Source organism: Opisthorchis viverrini (genome assembly GCF_000715545.1).
Source record: "Opisthorchis viverrini unplaced genomic scaffold opera_v5_228, whole genome shotgun sequence".
Lineage (NCBI taxonomy): Eukaryota > Metazoa > Platyhelminthes > Trematoda > Opisthorchiida > Opisthorchiidae > Opisthorchis > Opisthorchis viverrini.
Window position 1 is genome coordinate 306,895 of NW_008751882.1, and position 18,578 is coordinate 325,472.

The 18,578-nt window shown below is 44.8% G+C and overlaps 3 protein-coding genes across 3 annotated transcripts in view; 2 read left to right on the forward strand and 1 right to left on the reverse strand.

The window, feature by feature from the left end:
* The window catches only part of T265_14616 (hypothetical protein), a gene marked incomplete at both ends in the record, with an annotated part of 4,730 nt that extends 4,513 nt beyond the window's left edge, over positions 1–217 (reverse strand). Inside the window, one exon of the mRNA XM_009174430.1 lies at positions 29–217. Within this exon, the coding sequence (XP_009172694.1) occupies positions 29–217 (189 nt within the window). The remainder of the gene's footprint in view (positions 1–28) is intronic.
* Positions 1–18,044, forward strand: part of T265_08560 (hypothetical protein) — a gene marked incomplete at both ends in the record, with an annotated part of 63,459 nt that extends 45,415 nt beyond the window's left edge. Inside the window, one exon of the mRNA XM_009174405.1 lies at positions 17,928–18,044. Within this exon, the coding sequence (XP_009172669.1) occupies positions 17,928–18,044 (117 nt within the window). The remainder of the gene's footprint in view (positions 1–17,927) is intronic.
* Positions 18,045–18,090: 46 nt separating this feature from the next.
* Positions 18,091–18,282, forward strand: T265_08564 (hypothetical protein; the record flags this gene model as incomplete). The annotated part of the gene is made up of 1 exon (XM_009174409.1): positions 18,091–18,282. The coding sequence occupies one exon, from the start codon at positions 18,091–18,093 to the stop codon at positions 18,280–18,282; it is 192 nt and encodes a 63-aa protein (XP_009172673.1).
* Positions 18,283–18,578: the final 296 nt, after the last annotated feature.

Here is an 18,578-nt window from a genome sequence, read left to right on the forward strand (position 1 = left end):
TGGTTCTGAGACAACGATTGTCGAACACCTGAAGACGTCTCAGGTCCGCTGCTCGAATAGGCCAAGGCTCACAGCCACACAATAAAACAGCCCGTACTGCAGCTTGATACACACGTCCCTTCAGATTCAGGGATAAACCATTCTGACGCCATAGGTGTCTCACTTTAGCAAACGCTAACCGAGCCTTGCGGATTCGTGCATTCACCTCATCTGTCACACTACAGATGACCAATCAGCCACATGTGACCGAATGTGATGGGGTTCAACTAACTTTTGATTCGAATCACCTTAAATATTAGGAACCTGCTTGGTGCTGATGGTTTTGGACGGTGCTAAAACCGCTGTATGCATCCTGGCGTTTAGAGATGGCCCGAATAGTCTTACTGCTTAAAATCCCAAGTATTTGTTACGAATACATCTGAATGACTCACTCATGACTTCATCGATGGTAACTCCCTGAGACTGTAGCTCCTCTGAAAGGTAAAATTTGGAGATGTGCTGCTGAGACGAAAACATGCCGGTTAAGTTAGGTAGAGGCTCGACAAATGGCCGAACTTCATTCGTGATTTCGCAAAGCTTGAATGCTCAAAATCGAATGGGGCGAGATGTGATGGTATGTCACGAAGGTTGTCAAACACCAATACGAGTCAAGGAGACAAACTGTAGCTTGGCAGTGTTTAAAACCTGTTGTTTGTTCATTTGTTTGTTGGGGCGATGTGATTGGATCTAGACAAAGCTCAGCCACATTTAACACTTTGCGCTAATCAAACTATACTAACCGTGTATAAAATGTAATTTGCAATGACTCCTATCGTCTGAAGAGTGCCTGTGAATAGGAACTAATGCTCCCAGGGTTCACTTTGTTCTGACAAATGCTATCCCGATTCTATGGGCCATTACGACATTTTTTCCAACCGGCCAATCAGCGTTGTCCATAAGTGCACGATTTTCACGTCATTGGTTAGGTGTTGCTTACTGGTCCATTCTATACCATGATTGGTGGATGTTCACTGGCGAATGAAAAGCCGTCTATCGAAGCAATTAAGTAAGGTGCAACAAATCATGGACGGCACGAAACCAGAGGAAGTGCATGGGTATAAGCCTCAAAAGAAGTCCGGCAGACGATGTGGTCGTGATAATCATTCTCCCTTATTGCTCAAAGAATCAGTTAATACTGTCGGCGAACCAATAACTACCATAGTCAATAATTGTTTTCTGCCGAAGGAAATCTCCCTATGTATGACCTCTGTAACAAGTTCAGGGTCATAGGTGTTTGAGGCAAAGCTCTCGCACTTCCGTATTTTGACACGGTTTGAGTGAGTACTTCTGAGCTGAAGGACGGGCACCCTGTTAACCGAGATGCTCATACACATCGAATGCTGTTGCCTAACTACTCAGGTCCGTTACGTCAGCACTGGACCCAGAAGCTAAGATTGTAAGTCCATTGCTGCTTTCGGTTCCTCTGACAGCGAACACTTACTGTAATTTTCTACCGACAGATATGAAGAACAAAACTTGGCTAAGGGCTGCTTCAGAAAATTCTCAGGTACGGTTGTTTGACTTGCTGTTAAAACGTCGACTAGCAGCGGGATCCCTCGGGGAGACGTGACAATCCTTCCTCTGTTTTTTCTTCTCGTATGCCCCTCATCTCCGCGTCCGACCAGAGCAACTCTGCAGGCACAAGTGTACTGGTTGGAACCGAAAAATGGCCAGCTAAACTCCTTCTGATCCTGAATGTCTCAGGTAGATTTTTCCTTCCTTTTGTGGTTCGTTTAAAAAGTCCCCTATTCCTGGGACCCCTACTATGAAATGAGTGAGCTTGATGCTCTCAAGCACCTCTAGCTGGTCGCTCATATTTCAAGTGGCTTTACTGGGGTTCGACGCTCTGACTGGGAACGTTGTCTGTTCCCCCAGTCCTATGAGTAGGTTTTCTAATACTAAAGTTCTCTCTCGTTGGAAATTTCCTTTTCCTCGTTCTCTTTCAGACATTCTCGAGAAGGATTACTGTCATGTTTAGCGTCGCTAAAACACATCTTTAGGTGCAATGGAATCTCAAAGCATGGCGTCATTTTTTTTCAGCTTGACCATCTCTTTCAACTAACAAACACCCCAGTACTTCCACTTATCTTAGTTACGTGACCTATTTGCCAGTTTATCGAAATATTCCTAGTCCGGGTGCCTTTTTTGGCGGCAGATTAGATTTCTGTTGGTCTGTATTCCAGAGTTCGTAATTCTCTTGCGGATATTCCGTCACTAATCATGAACGCATCATCAGTGTGCCTCATCCGAACGCACGCTCAACCTGATTCGAATACAAGTTCCACACGCTTGCGGAGTATCACCCGCCCGCCGGGCTTATCCGAAAGCAAGTTCTCCAGTCCATTTAATCGAGCTTTCTTCCGTGCAACGTGCAGTTTACTGTTAGTTGATCAGGTGGCTATTGACCTGACAACCGATTTGAAAATGCTTCGTCACCAGTTGTGGATATGTCATCGGTTGAGCGGCTAGTTACTCTCCCTTTACATGCACCTATATAGTTTCTAGGAATACCTTAAAGTTCTCTGGTCTTGAGGATACCCCATGGTAGAAACGAGTATGGAGACCTATACTTTTACACGCATTCGATTCTTGTCACCTATCATGCTATTGGTTTACCGTTCGGACAGTTTGTGACCGTCCGTCAGTCCTACTCACATCGAACAAATTAGCTGCGCGCTTGTTCACTATCGGAATGACAGAAGCCCGCGCTGTTTGTTCTCACCGCGGCTACAAAATGTTCTCATCGAGGTCGCCCGCTGACGGTTTTTTATTGACACTGGTGAATTTGGAAAGAAAACTTACCAAGTACTTTGTAATTGCCTCCACCTAAAAACGGATGCAACTACGATAAACGCTTACTTCGAAAAAGGTGTGATCCGGTAAAAAACAAGCAGGCAGACAGCTAACGGCAATCTTAATGAGCTTGGGCGGCTCACGAAAACCAAAAAGTGAGTAGGATGTGGCTCATGGGGAAAGTTCCCATGGGTTGTTTTTGTAACTGATGTCACCCGGCGGCATAAAAGAAACCTGATATCTATGTGCGTTTCAAATACACGTCGTAAAAACTGGGATAAATCCACGATTGAGTCAAAAATCAACAAGTCAAGTCAACACGTTTTCTGCTCGAAGGAACATACTACTCATAAGGCTGCTGAAAGTCCTTCGATAGTCCAGGACAAGTCTCATCAGTTAGGCACAGTCTCTGGGTTTCCGTCAACCTTATGTTCTACTTGAACCCAAATAGCACGAAATTATCGGAATACGCTTAGTTGGGTATCAGTTTGGTTTTGACAAGAGACTCGTCTGGAACGCAGCTGAATCTCTCGTTTACGATGTGCTGCACGTCCAAACATGTCCCCGCGAACCGTTCCACTCTTTTTGAGGCTCAACATTTAGGCGCAGTCCCCGAGTTCCCGGTAACCTAATGTTCTACTTGAACCGAAATTGCACGAACTTGGCAAAGTACACTCATTTAATTTGGTTTTAACCAGACACTCGTTTAAAGCCCAGACGAATCTCTTGTTTGTGATATTATTCAGCTAAATGTGCTTCAAAAAGGCCACCTGACGTCTCAGTTGATAGGATATCCGTGAGATCGGAGTATATTTTTCTGACGCAACATACTACTTGTAAGGTTGCTGAAAACTCTTCGATGGTACCCCTCTGAGATATGAAGCGGGATTCAGGTGGCTAGCGTCGATGTACAATGTATATGAGTATATTTCGTCAAACATCCTCCTCATTACTTGGGGAAAAGGTGTATGATCACGTGAGTGTCATTATCTACACAATATAGACGTGCGGGCTCCAAAAAAGGGTAGACGTACCAGATACGGTAGTTTGTTTCGTTCCAAATGTTTTTCTGGGGGTAGCTACAGGCAGAAAGAGGGGGAGCGTTAGAGTGCTTCTCGCCCACGAGGGCTCATTTTCGGCTGCTGTCACGTTGACAAGCTCATCGGGCAGATTTCGTTGGAGTTCAAAGAACTCCTTTCAAACTGTGGTTGTTTTGAAAAGAAGCGAGAAGAACATCGCAAGATGGTTGTCTTCCGGATAGCTTCCATCAGCCGCTAATTTGACATAGAACATGCAGAACCCCGTAATTCTGGGTGACAAAGGTCACAGAAAGAAATTTAATATTGCATACTTTGATGGTGGCTAGAAGTCAAAAGTGTACCCTTCCACTTTAATTGATGTCGTTCTTTAAAGTATTTGACTCGATTGCGAGATAAGTGCTTAGTGTGGATAATTCGGGAGAGATAACAGGAAGGTGAGGGGTAGATATCGTAGCCTGCTATGGATGATCCCCGACTGTTCCTGGTGTAGCGATGTGTACCACTGGGGAAGCATGCGGGTTGTCTGGTGTCCAAGCTCCACCCCGCATCTGATGGACGTTGAAGGTCACTACGGAAATTACGGAACCGTTTTGGAGTGTTCGTTTATTCAGTGAACGTCCAGAAAGTTTCAAAAGGACGCTTGAGAAGTTCACTTTTCAAAAATTCTGTGCAGATAAGATATTTGCGTTCGTGTCTAACGGCTTGTAACCGCTTAGCTCGCATTTGCATCGAAAGGCGTTCTCCCTTTCACTGGTGGTTCCTTTTCCTAGGCTACTCTCCCCTTCTCTGAGCCAAATCCGATGTTGTTAAGCCTTCCGAACACTTGTCACGGGATCGAAAAGCAACATCGTGTGAATGAATCACGTAATGGCGAAACACTTTGAGCTGCACAGGGTGATGACTCATGGCACCAAATCAGTAAAGTTCCAAAGTACTTCATTGTTGACGATCTATTACACCGCGTCGGAACGGAATACAATGAATAGCTATCAATGGAAGGGCCAGTCTAATGGACACGTGCTGGGTGTGGACCACAGGTTCCACACCAAGGAACCAATCTGTCCACACAGTTTGGATGAGCAAAACTAGAAGTAGTACACTTCTGAACTGATTCTATCTGAAGGAGCAAATCCTACGAAGCTGATGTTTATTCTAGGGAAACATCACTTCACCGAGAAATGAGGTTCATTTTGGAAATTCACGAGAGTCATACTTACTTTCATGCAGTTTCTGGACCACAATAAGTGGTAGGACTGAAAAACATAAATGGCGACAAGATAAAAATTGCCGTTTTTTTGGCTAACAGGATTTCATTTTGCACTTCGGCTCTTTCGTCTTGAAAATCCAGGAGAACCAAAATTTCGGGTCGTTTATACGTATGATGTTGTTATACTGACTGATGTAGTGTGAAGATCCGGTCAATGCGGCCCCCGTTTGTGACCAGACTCCCGCTTTCTGCGCTCGAGTCAATGTTTCCTGGGGCGACGAAGGAAAGTGAAGCCATAAGTCTCGTTACAACCGAAGTTTTTCTGTGATTGCCGCACTCACTACAGGGCCCTTTATTGAAAATTCGTACTGTCGCTGCTGTCTGCTGACTTGCCAGTCTGCGGTATCTGGTGCTGACCTGCTCCAGTGCCAAGTGCCCGAAAAAAGACTGGCAGAAGGGAACACAACAGCTATGTTCCGAACAAACGAGTGAGTGCGTGTGAGTGCGAGAGCAAAAGTTACAACGGCCGTCTGATAGACGTTAGTGAACATGCATCAACATCGATCGTTTCCCAATGAAATGCCCTAAAGCTGATCAAATTCGGTCGTGCTTCTATGAGGTGCACAGCTGATCATCATCATCATCATCATCTTCGTCCTCGTCATCATCATCACCATCATCATCATTATCATCATCATCGTGATCAGCATCTTCGTCATAATCTTATTCATCAACATCTTCGTCATCATCATCATCATCATCATCATCATCATCATCGACAGCATGAAATCAGTGGTCAACAACGATGCTTCGCTGCTTGCTGGTACTTAACAGTGTATCCCAATGACAACTTTTGGCGTTCTCATGGACTCGAAACTGAGACCGATTTCATCTAACAGTTTTATGGACAAATGGCAAAAAGACACTTTAGAGCTAATCAGAGAACAAGTACCATATTGGTGCTCAGATATATATGTGGATGAAGCTTCCAATCAGCATCTTTTCCACTTCAGACATAGCCCATGTGCCAAAGCCAGGCTGGACAATTTGGAGGGCTTCCTTAAAAGAGTTTGGCCTTCGTATGCTGTAGCGGCAGTAACACATCTGAGTTACCTTCCAGAATCACACGTTTTAATCAAGCACAGCCATGCTGTTGGTGTAACGGTGGATACAACTTATGAAGCATGCAAGTAGGATGTGGCTTTCTCATAGGTTCGCTTCACCTCTATTATTATTACGGAATTTGTGGAATCACTTTGTAGCATTCGTTTACGTTTGAGTAATAGTCAATGAGTATCCAGGAAAGTTCAGGAAAGCGCGTTCAAGAAGAAGACGGATACACAGTTTTTGTAATCAAGATGCATATGAGAGTTTTGTTTCCCTATCCAATAGTCTGTAATTGTTCAGTTGGTGTTTTTCAGTAAATCACTCCGCAGCAAAGGCCTTCCCCTTTAAAAGAGTTTGGTGTTCGTCTGCTGAGATGGCAGCAACACATTTGAGTTAACGAAATACACTCATTTGCAAACTAATTTGGTTTTTCGAGAGACTCACCTGGAACCCAGCTGAATCTCTCGTTTCTTCATGATGTTCTCAGGCAAGTGAGTGTGCTGCATGCACCAGGCCGCCTCATGTTTCAATCGCTACGATATTCGAGATATCGCGATACATGTATATTTGTAATGCACTACTCATAAGGTCGTTGAAAATCCTTCGACGACGAATTTTCGGCCACCTCATGAGTGATGCATTACAGACATTTGAGTTGACTTCCAGAACTACATTTCTTAATCAAGCACAACCGTGCTGTTGGTAGTGTGTGGGGGATTTCGGTACTGCACTGGAGACTTTGTCATTCAAGTCGATGATGAGTAGTCGCGAAACTCTTTACAGCTGTTTTGTCCTCACTGTGACTCAAGAACCGTGGTCATAGTGATTTAAACTGCGAGATGAGATTCATTTCGAAATTTCAAGCTTTACTCATACTACCAGCAAGTTATAAGTAGTTCAGCGCGAAGGACGAAATTCACACGGTGAGTGCGCCTCTCATGAGATGTCAATTGAAGAGGCAGTTAATATCTGACCAGTTGATGTGAATTCCGTAGTTGAAGGATGAGTCGCGCTATATCCTGTCTGAGTGTGAGCTAATCACACTGCTGGCCAGCCTTTCGTGGCCGAACGTTTAGGCCTTCAATCACTAGCCGAGAGGTTGGGGAGTGTGCACTGGAGTTTTGCAAACTAAAGAACCAGCTCTACAGTGCTTCGTGATTGTTCGGCACATAGTGATTTCACCTACAACACAAAAGCTTCACTGACATCTAGATGACTTGATCAACCCAGTTGAATCTGCTGTTACCGGGGTAACCACAATCACCTGTAACAAAATTACCATTCGCCCGAACTATTGTGCACCACAGGTAAAAATGAGGATAGATTTAGTGCTCCAACAACATTTCGCGTCGTAGCCGAACAGGCGACAACCGCCGTGCGCGCGCTTCCTGCATTCCTTGATTTTTGATTAGGCGCTGCAGGAGGGTAAATTAGACACATTTGTGCGATCTCTTTCTTGGACGGGCCAAACTCTGGTGTAGGTTTCAGTGATGTCCATATTTGTGGGAAAGGGTAAGATCGAGAGATCATTGTATTGGGATCGATATCCAGCCCGAAGACTGATACCACCTCACTGTACAACTGCCTCAATAAATTTTCAAGGGGATGTTCGACATCAGAGCAGTATCTGTCATGGCATTGCATGTCTCTACAAAGATATACCCAAAATCGAAGTCAGCCATTTCAATTAGGCATTAGAAACACAGCTACATGATACAGTGATCGAGTTGCACAAAAAATTTGTGTGCCTTCAGAATATGAAGTTAGTTATAGTTGAACTTACCTAGGAAGTCCCCGGTAACTTCATCTGGAGTGAAAAGTTCGATAGAAAATGTCTACCAGTGTTCACTTTGTTCTCCTGCGTTTATTCAGCTGTAGACCAAGTAAGGCGTCCTATTCTTGCCTGATTCAACGCATGGTTAGATTAACCAAGAGGAATTTTGCGGATAACTAGGATAGATTTAACGGGGAGTTGACTATCGAATATTAAGTTAATCGAAAATTCGCCGGAGCGTCTGAACGGAGTCAGGAAAATTCTGGCTGGTGGACGGAGTGTCCAAAAACTGGCTGAGGAGATTCGTTCACTGGTGGTGTATCCAGACATTGGAAGTTTTTACTGCAGCCCCCGTAGTTTTGTACGGAATAAATCGCAGGTACCGAGCAGTTGCATTTTCTGTCAAGACTGCTCATAATAGTGGAACATTTCTAAGTGAGCGACCCCTCGGAGAAGACCGGGACGACTCTCTCTCTGTGAGGTTCACGAATAGTCAGTGTGGAGACATTTAAAATGCGCCATCGACATATGTTAGCACAACGGACAAGAACCGTTTTTTTCATGAAAAGAAATCGAGTTTCTTCGAAGGTTGGGTGTTGTGGCCGTCACTAGTCATCTGGCAATACATAGCTGTTCTGTGGAGTGTTCATGTCACTTGTCACAACGTGCTATGGTTGAGAAGAATAAGCCCCTCGAATGGGGCAATAAACAGTTACAGACTACCAGACACGGAAGTAAAATCTCGTTTTTACAGGGTTTACAAGTGTCTGAATTGTCAGGGATGTTGTCCGAACACTAAACGCAAACTATGCAAAACGGTCACTCCCCTGTTGGATTCAGGGAAGCTGTTCAAAAAAACGTGACTACTCACGCGTTTCGTCAGTAGCATAAACGATGCATGGTTATAGACATGGTGAAAGCCGCTCAACACATATCCATATCCACCTTGAGGCTTTTGGTATTGAACAGCTAACTATCTCCGAGACAAACCTTCGTCGTAAATGGTGAAACGAATGCAAAACATGGGTGCAGGCAACAGTACGTCAGCTTACTTCGAGAAAAAACGCCCTCAGCATATTCCGCGTACGCCTGAGTGATGGTCTTAACTAAAAATTAAAAATGCAAGAGTTAGTTACGGGAGCGTTGAAGCTTGACTGACTAACGATAAAATCACACTAAACGTCTTTTATAAAATGAAAGCAGGTGTGAATTGCTCCGGCAGAGAATCTGCTTACTAATATGATAGTGGTCGGATTGGCTGCCAGTCCTGTAGGCCATCGACAAAAGGTTGGTTTGCCGCACAACCGGATCCACTGATACCGTAGTTTACAGAGCCTGTCATTCAGATGGACTTATAAGTAAACAGTGGTGATGTTATTGAACTTCTGTCCAAAGGGTTTCTTATTGTTTCAAGTTAGAACAACTTTAGAAAAGAGCCCGGGTTAGAAATCGCGGATGTCAAGCGTAGTAGTACTATTCAAGAAACTTCGGCTTTTCGAAACGAATCCTGGCTGTTCGGTTGTTCCTTCCTATCTAGGGCTGAACAGCCGGGCAGTATCCCACTCTTCGTGTTTTTTCCGAGTTGTATGACAGTCGAGTGCCAAAATGATGTCATTTTTAAGTTTTATTTGAACCGCGGTCCTCACGTATCATTCGGAAGTCCTCAGATGGCTTCCTTCGCCGAGGGCGAAACCGGTCGTGAGCTGTCGACGAACTTTCAGCAACTTTATGAGTAGTTCATCATAAATTTAGAGTCTAATTGCCCAGCTCAGCGAACACACCCACGACCGTCAATGCTGAGGAGCATTCAGTCGAGCTACTTGTGGTACACTTGTGTGCACTAGGTAAACCGTGAAAAAACGAGGCGAAACAAATAGTCGGGAAAATAGGACTCACAGATTTCCAGAGTAGTGGGCATGTCAACCATTTTCATGCCTGAAAAGAACAGAAAGTGGCCCTTTTTAGTTCTTTTTTACTTTCTGTTGTGGCGGTAATGTATTGCTACCCTCTCGTTTGTCAGGCAAAGTTTTGAATCTTCTCTGATTTGAATTGACGAATATTTGTGTGAGCAGTTGAGGGAAACTCTAGCAGAAAACACTACAAGAACAATATCGATGAGCCAATAGCCGATTAGTGTGGCCCCCTCTCAAAAGAAAGGCCCTTTCCAGGGATAGATCAATCATCCCCTTCCCTCGTAGTGTTCTTTCTACAAGAATATCACTCTGTATGTCTTTTGACCTCAAAGCACCCTTGTGTCCCCTGAATGAACACGTCATTCCACAATCACCATCGAACTCCACTGAAAATCCCAACTTTTATCTCTCGTTTCAATTCAGCAGCGCGTATTCCACGAATCTCTAGAGTGATACGAGGCGGCGAGTTTCTGGTGGGTAGTAAGTTGGATACTATAGAAAAAAATGAGTGCAACTGTTTGACCAGCCATGCGGAGACCCTGTTCACGCAGTTCATCTTCTCAAGTGTGTTACTGGGGAGCCCGCGCGATTCATGGGGTTTCTTGTGACTCCCGAACAGGTAACACAAACGGGGTAACACGAACTCCAAACCCATTTTCGTAAAAGGGTACTTAGGTTTAGATCACATGCTCCAACGCTCTGGGTTATGAAACTCTGTCTGTGCAATTACGCCAACAGATGGACACTTACCACCGGTCAACTCCATGAGCATTTCACGTAGGACAGCTGTGTGATAGGAGAAAGCAAGTTAAAACAAAGCTACCAGGTTCACGGGAAGAAACTAAACTCGGAATGTGTCAAGCAATATGTGTTCACTTTTCAAAAGCTCAGCTTATTTTCGTAAAAGGGTACTTAGGTTTAGATCACATGCTCCAACGCTCTGGGTTATGAAACTCTGTCTGTGCAATTACGCCAACAGATGGACACTTACCACCGGTCAACTCCATGAGCATTTCACGTAGGACAGCTGTGTGATAGGAGAAGGCAATTTAAAACAAAGCTACCAGGTTCACGGGAAGAAACTAAACTCGGAATGTGTCAAGCAATATGTGTTCACTTTTCAAAAGCTCAGCTTTTCTCGATTCGGCCACTATTAAGCCCCTATGGTTGCGTGGTTTTCAGGCATTCTGTGAGGATCTATCAGGACAGCCAGCTCCGAACGTAACGGGACTACATAACAGCCAATGGAATAACCGTCTTCGTTGAGACAGATCTCATTGGTTGTTCTTCACGCATCCTTGACAGATGAGTTGTCTTCTTAGAATCACTTTTTTTTGACCCACTTGTACGCGACAGTGATGAAGAGATCAGCCGGTGCGCATGTTCGTTGACTTTTTCTGGTTTGGTCAAGCGCACCAGGGGATCAGGTGGCTATCCAGACCGGGATTTACGGTAATAAGAAGGCACTAAGGAGACTGTGGTCCACAACGGGATCCATGGTCACCGAGGCAAAGTTCAGTTGATCAGAACACGATCATCGTCAGGACAGTGATAACATTGAGTTAACACTGATGCTTCACCGTCTTACATTCCTTAAAGTGAGAAGAGAGTGGGTGAGGAGGAACCTGGTGCTGCCCTATCAGACAGGCTGGCAATCAGACAGCACTGAAATCGATTAGTCACCATTTCTTGCAATGTCTCCAGCCAAGTACAGATGGGGTCACGGGGACCCCATTCTGGAAGGCGTAAAACACCAACATCCTTCTGCTGCGTCATAACTTGTCGGCCTCGCAGTTTCCGCCACTCAGAAGAAGGCACGTAGAACAACACTCGTCTTCGCAGACGATGTTTTGGTATCTATGGCCGAGCCACCGCAGTTGATGATCCTGTTTTCCACCACCGCCGGGCAACCAAAAACCCGGTTTCTAATTACCTCGTTACAAATTCGTTACCGCCTTCTGACACCAGGAGCACTTCTTAAACACCATTGGTAATAAACCTGAACGCTTCTCACATCGCTTGTCCGCACTTGACACATCTCGGGCCCATACAACCCACTGTAGTCTGTTACACACGCCCTTGTCACTGTCTATTCAGGACTGCTGTGCGGCAGGTTTCATCTATTGTTCAGCAGCAAGTGGACAGCAAACCTCGCTATTGCAAGAGGGCATCCAGAACGGATTATAAGTACTGTTCATTTAGAGTGAACGAAATTTTTTTTTAAATTGAAAGATATCAGGCCGAGCTTTGGAGGTCCCTCTTGTGATCGTTCTGGAGATGACACATTGGTAAATCCATTGGGATCAGTTCCAGGTGACACGCGCTTATCTCTTTATCCGAGGTGAAAGTGAGTGTAGCAGTGGCCACTCGGCAAATTCCGCCAGTGTCAATGACCCCTGATGATTTGAGTCCCGGGGCCCCATCCAGGGAGGTGGCAGTTGCCCACCCGACTGGTTAGTGCTTTAGTACTTCGTTTCCAGGTCATACAGTGTCCACCTCTCGGTCGCTTCCACTCAGCACAGGGCTGGAAAAAAGATCTCTGTGAGGCAGGCGGTCTTCTGGCATCATCATCATGATCGACAGCGTGACATCAGTGTTCAGCACCGATGCTTCACTGCCGTATAACCATGATTTATTTGAAAGCCTTATTGTAAAGAAAAGAGTAAATGTGGACGGGGGAGGGACTTAGTGCTAGCTTACCACAGTCATTCCGAGGTGCCTACACCGCATTCAGGCAATCTGGATAGAAAGTGACAACAAAATCGCCATCAACATCGGTTGGCAGCCATATCTTGCAGTGTCTTTAACCAGGTGCTGTGGGGATCATGCGGTCCCCATCCTGGAAGGCGAGTAGCACCGACAGCACCCAAACGTTTCGTGATTTCTTTCATACCCCACTGCCAAATCAAGGGTTGGCCACCCTTCTGTTTACACCACTCTGAATTGGGCATGGAAAACTGCACTCTCTTCGGCAAGCGATGGTTAGCCATGTGCAGTACACGGCACAACCAACGCAGCTTCTGGTGCTGGACACGTTCTTCAATGGAAGTACCCATTGCACAACCGAAAACGCGCTTTCTAACTGCCTCGTTACGGATTCGCCGACACCAACCCACACGAACTATGGATCTAATATATATATATATATAATGTTCACAAAGTCCTATCAGTATCGACTCGACAGACTGCTCAACCTGACGACAGTTTTGAATTGATTGTATAAGCCTTATAAGGAAGGAAAAATCCGGTAGGTGGATAACTCTGATGTTGCAATGGTGAAAAAACCTCGAACTGATGTATCAACAGGTAAACACAACACAGAATACAAAAATTGTTAACATCTGACGGCTTGGAGGACAAAGCGAGAGGGATATAGGATTCTCTGAAGTTCTTTAGCCACCCAGCCACAACATCAGATTCTCATGTGACATGCTCACCGGTAGCTTTTGACATTCGAGAAGTTGTTCTCACTTGGGTTAAGGTCCGAAGTGCGAAAAAGGCATTCCTTGAAGTAGTCTTTTCTCCAGAAATAGCTAGTTTGACCTGCAGAATCCTACAACGGTTTACTAAACATCTCGGATTAGAATTCCAGAGGTCATCTGACGCAGGAGATGTTCCGACTATTGATCACAGGGGACTGCTGCAATTAGCCCGTGTTGAACGCACAAAGTCAGCAGACGTGCAGTACACGTCGCCTACTAGACTCTTCAAGGCTATTTGATCAAGTCACAAACGGTCTACTTTTACGAGGACTTCACAAAAATACGACAGTAAGAACGGTCCCCAACACATCGCACCCGCACACACACGCACACACACGCACACACACACAAAACATCACACCGAATAGTAAGCATTCTCAAGGTCAGTCGGTTATCATCTGAATGTAGAAGGCGAATTTAACGGATCTTGAAACGCGAAGCTCAAGGAGGATGGACGAAAAGGCACCTCTGATGACGGACTCAAACCATCGATTTTTATCTGCTGGACAGATGTTCTACCAAGGATGTTCGTCACACCTCTGCCTAATCCATTAGCAGCTGATATCTGTCAGTGCCAGCTATAAGTCTGATGTTGGTGTCATCAAGTAAGCCCATTTTGAATCCGGCCCCATCTGCGTCTTCTCATTCGCGCAAAGTGCAATACAACTTCTCGTTTCAAGGTCATTCGTCCAGCCAGCTTTGAACTTTATGAATATCAATGAATTTGGGGGCAAATTACAACCACAAATCAGGTTTGTTAACTTACAAATAAGTTCCCCCCAGGTGGGTTTGTAGCCTGTTCCCTCTGAAAGCAGAATGGTTTATTACGGATTTACCAGTTAGTTGTTTGTTTGTTTCTAAATAAAGCAGTCACGTGAAAAAGAGGCTTCGAAGTGGTACTTTTCAAACATCAGTTGCTAGTTTGATGTTGCTGACTAATAAAGGTGCTTTTGCTGTTGAGCGGAATATTGGTAGCTCAGCTAGCGTGGATGACAATGAGACGTGTTCAATCAAACTGCCCAGTTTAGCCAACAAACTACTTATCAGAAAGCACGATGTTATTTAACACCAGATAAGGCTGGCCAAACGCTAACCGGATCATGAGACTCACCTTTTTCTTTGTAAGCAGATAGATCTGTGCGCGAGGCGGATTTGGGAATGACAAGGCAACGATGGCATTCGGTCTTTCAGAATGTCAATGGCAAAATCTTTTTAAAAAAAACCAGCATGCTGTCTGCACTGGAGTTTGGAATTGACAATCTTTTATAAGAATTATTGATTTCGCTACTCATGTCTTTTTCAGTAGTTAAGCAATAAGTCAGGTTCAGAGAAAATGGGGTGAGTAGCTGCTGGTGAGGAACCACTGAAACCAACTTGGGACAGCACACATAGTTGCAGGTTTACAAGATATTTCCGGTGTGTTTCGCTACACATCTCCGGCGACATACTGCCAACGATATTGCCAGTTCCCACTTCCTACGCAGTTGAAGATTTCCGTAAAGCATTGACAACCATCTCAGTTAATTGGAACATAAAAGCCGCCGCGAACAAACAGTACCTCATCGTGGTGCGAGCATCTATGCGCCTCAGTAGTCTCCTGAGTTGTACTGAGCAGCATCTCATCCAACATAAAAGTACATACACGCATGCCACATCCGACATCAGCTCGGGCACCTCAATCGCTGTATACAGCAGCGCGGATTGAATTCACGGCATTTGTTGGTAGACCTCCATTTGAACGATATGACTTTCTGGCTTTAGCGCACAAGTCAACGTCGCTCAATTGATCGCAGGAAACAATCTATAACAGGTAACCCGATTTATGAGTAGTGCTATATTGGGGAAGATTTTTCGATATTGTGGATATCCTCCAAAATGAAACATGAAGTTGAAAGAGAATTAAGTGACTTTCAACTGAATGTCCCAGAAATCTGGACTAGCCAGCTTGCCAGCCCGAGACCGTGGAGCTTGAGTGCGTTAATCAGGTAAGTTGGTCGATACTCGACCAGTCAGTCAGTCAGTCAGTCAGTCAGTCAGGAGTAGACGTGAATAAGTTCGCCGGGTGACGACAAAATAGTGTTGCACACTGACGGCAAGGCCCATTTCAGGATCAGTCGGCCAGGCGACTTTTGGGCTGTCTGACTTGGTCAAAACCGGCTGGCCCACAATTTGTGATAGCTCACCTCAACGGACGCGATTGTCTTTGTTTTGGATTCGTGAACTTCTGGTGTCACTACAGGCGCCTTGACCGGAGAGCGTGTTGGGGTTAGGCATGTTGCACCACACAATAGCCGATCAAGAATCATACTGATATTGGCCGCATCTATCGGCTACGTATTTGCAGGACTACGTATTTGCAGAACTATGAATGACATAGGTAATCACAGAACCTAATGACAACTAACGGACCAGTTGCATCAAAGCAGAAAGACTACTAAAGGTTTAATCAATAAACCAATCACGTGGAATGAAGTCAGACCACGAGGCAAGAAAGAAACGATCCGATCACTACGGAGGAACTGAACTGCCGAATTAAAGGCGCCAAATAAATCACCAAGAAGAAATAGAAGAAATCACCAAGAAATAGCTCTGGTTCATTTCGACGGAGGTGTGTACAGTCGCATACCGAGGCTTCCGTTTTCGCTAGTGTTGGTGAATAAATTTTGCTGCTTAGGGTATCGTTTTGTTATCTGGCTATGTGGTGCGTTCCAAATTGCACATTTTCGAGATACACAGTCTAGCAGGACAGATCGCCAAATGCTTTTTAAACAAGGAAAGCTCGGGCAGGTGTGGACCACGCGTCTTCAAAATGTGACATTTAATACCTCGGATAAAAAACGTTACACATATAAGCTGACCAATAACTCACGATTTGCTGGGTACACAACTAAAAGTGGACCAACAATCCGAATGTTACTTGGGTATTACATTCCAGTATTTTGCTAGGTAAAATTCTGTTGTCAGTGGCATAAAATTTACCTGTTTAGACAAATGAAAATTTAAATAGATAACAAGTTTTGAAGTGACAAACATATGGTATTCAGTTCTATGGTGTTGTCTCCTTCCAATTTGGTCTGAGTGAATTTGCACTGTGCACTGTTTGGAACATTTAATCTGGTTCGATTGCGACGGGACAGTGCTTTTTGCTGGGCTTTTAGCCACCGAGTGTGACATTCTTCAATCGCAGGCAGAATCACGCAAAGCGAAGAAAAGCGGACTGAACCAAAAGCTTGCGTCACAAGGACGTCGTTTTTATTGGTCAACTGGACACGCCAACGTTTCGCTGATTGGAGGCTGAAATCAACGCATCTGATTGGTCCGATTACTGATTGGTACGATCAGACAGAGAATCTCCCGCAATCGCCGAAACGCTGAGCAGTTAATCTCGGTTATCGGGTCATAGGTTGATAATGGTGTTGGTTTATAAAGACAGCTGTAATGTGTGAATGTCATCACAATCATCATCATCATGGACAGCAATACACCAGGGCTACCTAATAGTGCTTAAGTGCCATACACATATGAGGAAATAAAACCTTGGGAAAGAAGTTAAGAAGCCCTGAATCCTTGTGGAAGACGATCAAGATTGAGGTTCCCACACCTGTGGGCAGCACATCCAAGCAGACGTGAGAGTAACTACGGGGACATTGACACCGAGACCTGTGTCCATGCCAGAAACTCTGAGATTCCCAGCACAGTTGTGTAATAGAATGAAAACAGACCTAACCTGCGGAGCATGACTGGCTGGATTTTATGATTCAACTCTTTTTGTCCAGTCAGCTGCTGCGCCGTGGTAGGATGGACTACCCGCTAATGAATTAGTTTATCAGAAAACTAATCGTAGCTCATTTGGCTGTATATGATGCTCAGTGACGCGTAGAATATGAACGACCTTTCATGTGTTGGAACGTTTGACGAAGTTCTTGAAGTTTATTCGAGCTGCCAGATTTCTGAGAAAAATTGACCTAGAATTGTCACGAAGTGCTACTATGGCGCAGTCTAGAAGAAATTACTCGGAGAAAGCCTATCAGCTTGATCACTTGAAAAATCGAAAACTTCGTCTTTTACGCTATTACTGAGCGCCTTTCATTGGATGTAAAATCCGAAGAATAAGAGGGAAGGGTGAAGGGACGAGGGCGCTTCCTAAGGTCTATTACACATGCAGTTCACCACAGACACACAACCGTATATAATGCATGGTGTATTCGTAGCATAGATGGTCGTTGGTTTGTTTGCTGAACTGTGCAAACCACCGACCCATCGCTACGCTCCCTAACAACGCACTGATGATGTCACTTCAACTGGTGATGAAACGCTTGCAATCAAATTGCTCAGCTCAGTGAACAAACCAGCGACTATCATGTGGTTATCGTCCTCGATGTCCGATGCCACCTTCTTGAGTCAATTATTTTCAAACAAGTTGTACATCCAGCATAGACAGGTACTTTGAAAACTGAAAATGAACACTCGTAAACAAAAAGGCTTGGTCTACAGTGGTTTTGATATGTCTACAAATTGCGAGTTTGCTAGGCAAAACGACAGCAAACCATTTATTTTTCCCTATTATATCAGCTTTCTTTCGACTGGTGGTCTGATCAACTTCAAAATGCGAATTTCTCATCATGTAACGTCTACTTTTTCGGCCAATTCCTCCTATTAAAGCTGATTTACACTTGCTTGAATGCGTAACACGAGGTTTATCGATGATTTGCCGCATAAATGATGGCCTAGTCCTATGGTCATGCGTGTGGGGGGTGGACAGTTTGAAATTGCAAGCCATTCTGATGGATCGCTAACACATGCTTCTGATGCCATGGATGGGATCCGAGTCAAAGCCATAATGCCCATAGGTCCACAAATGGCTCCGTGGACACGCTGTTTGATTTGGTTGAAGGATCATGCGGAGCCGAACAACTCGCAAGCTTGAACAAGAACTACTATGCACCTGGAGAGTAAAGGACTACAGAAACCGAGCAAGCAAATGGCGGTTTTCTCAAAGTTCCCTAGCCAGACCAAAGTTTTTTTCGTGAGTCATTCGGGGGCTGCAAAAGAAGGACAGTTACCGCTGCGCCTACATTTGGCATTGCTTACAATGAACAGTTCAGAAGTTTCGACAGGGGATAAGTCTATCAGAACCAACTTTGCATTTGTGTTTCGACGGACTGTACAACACTGACATTCTAGTCAGAGTTGAATTTCCGCGTACAGTCTGCACACACACAC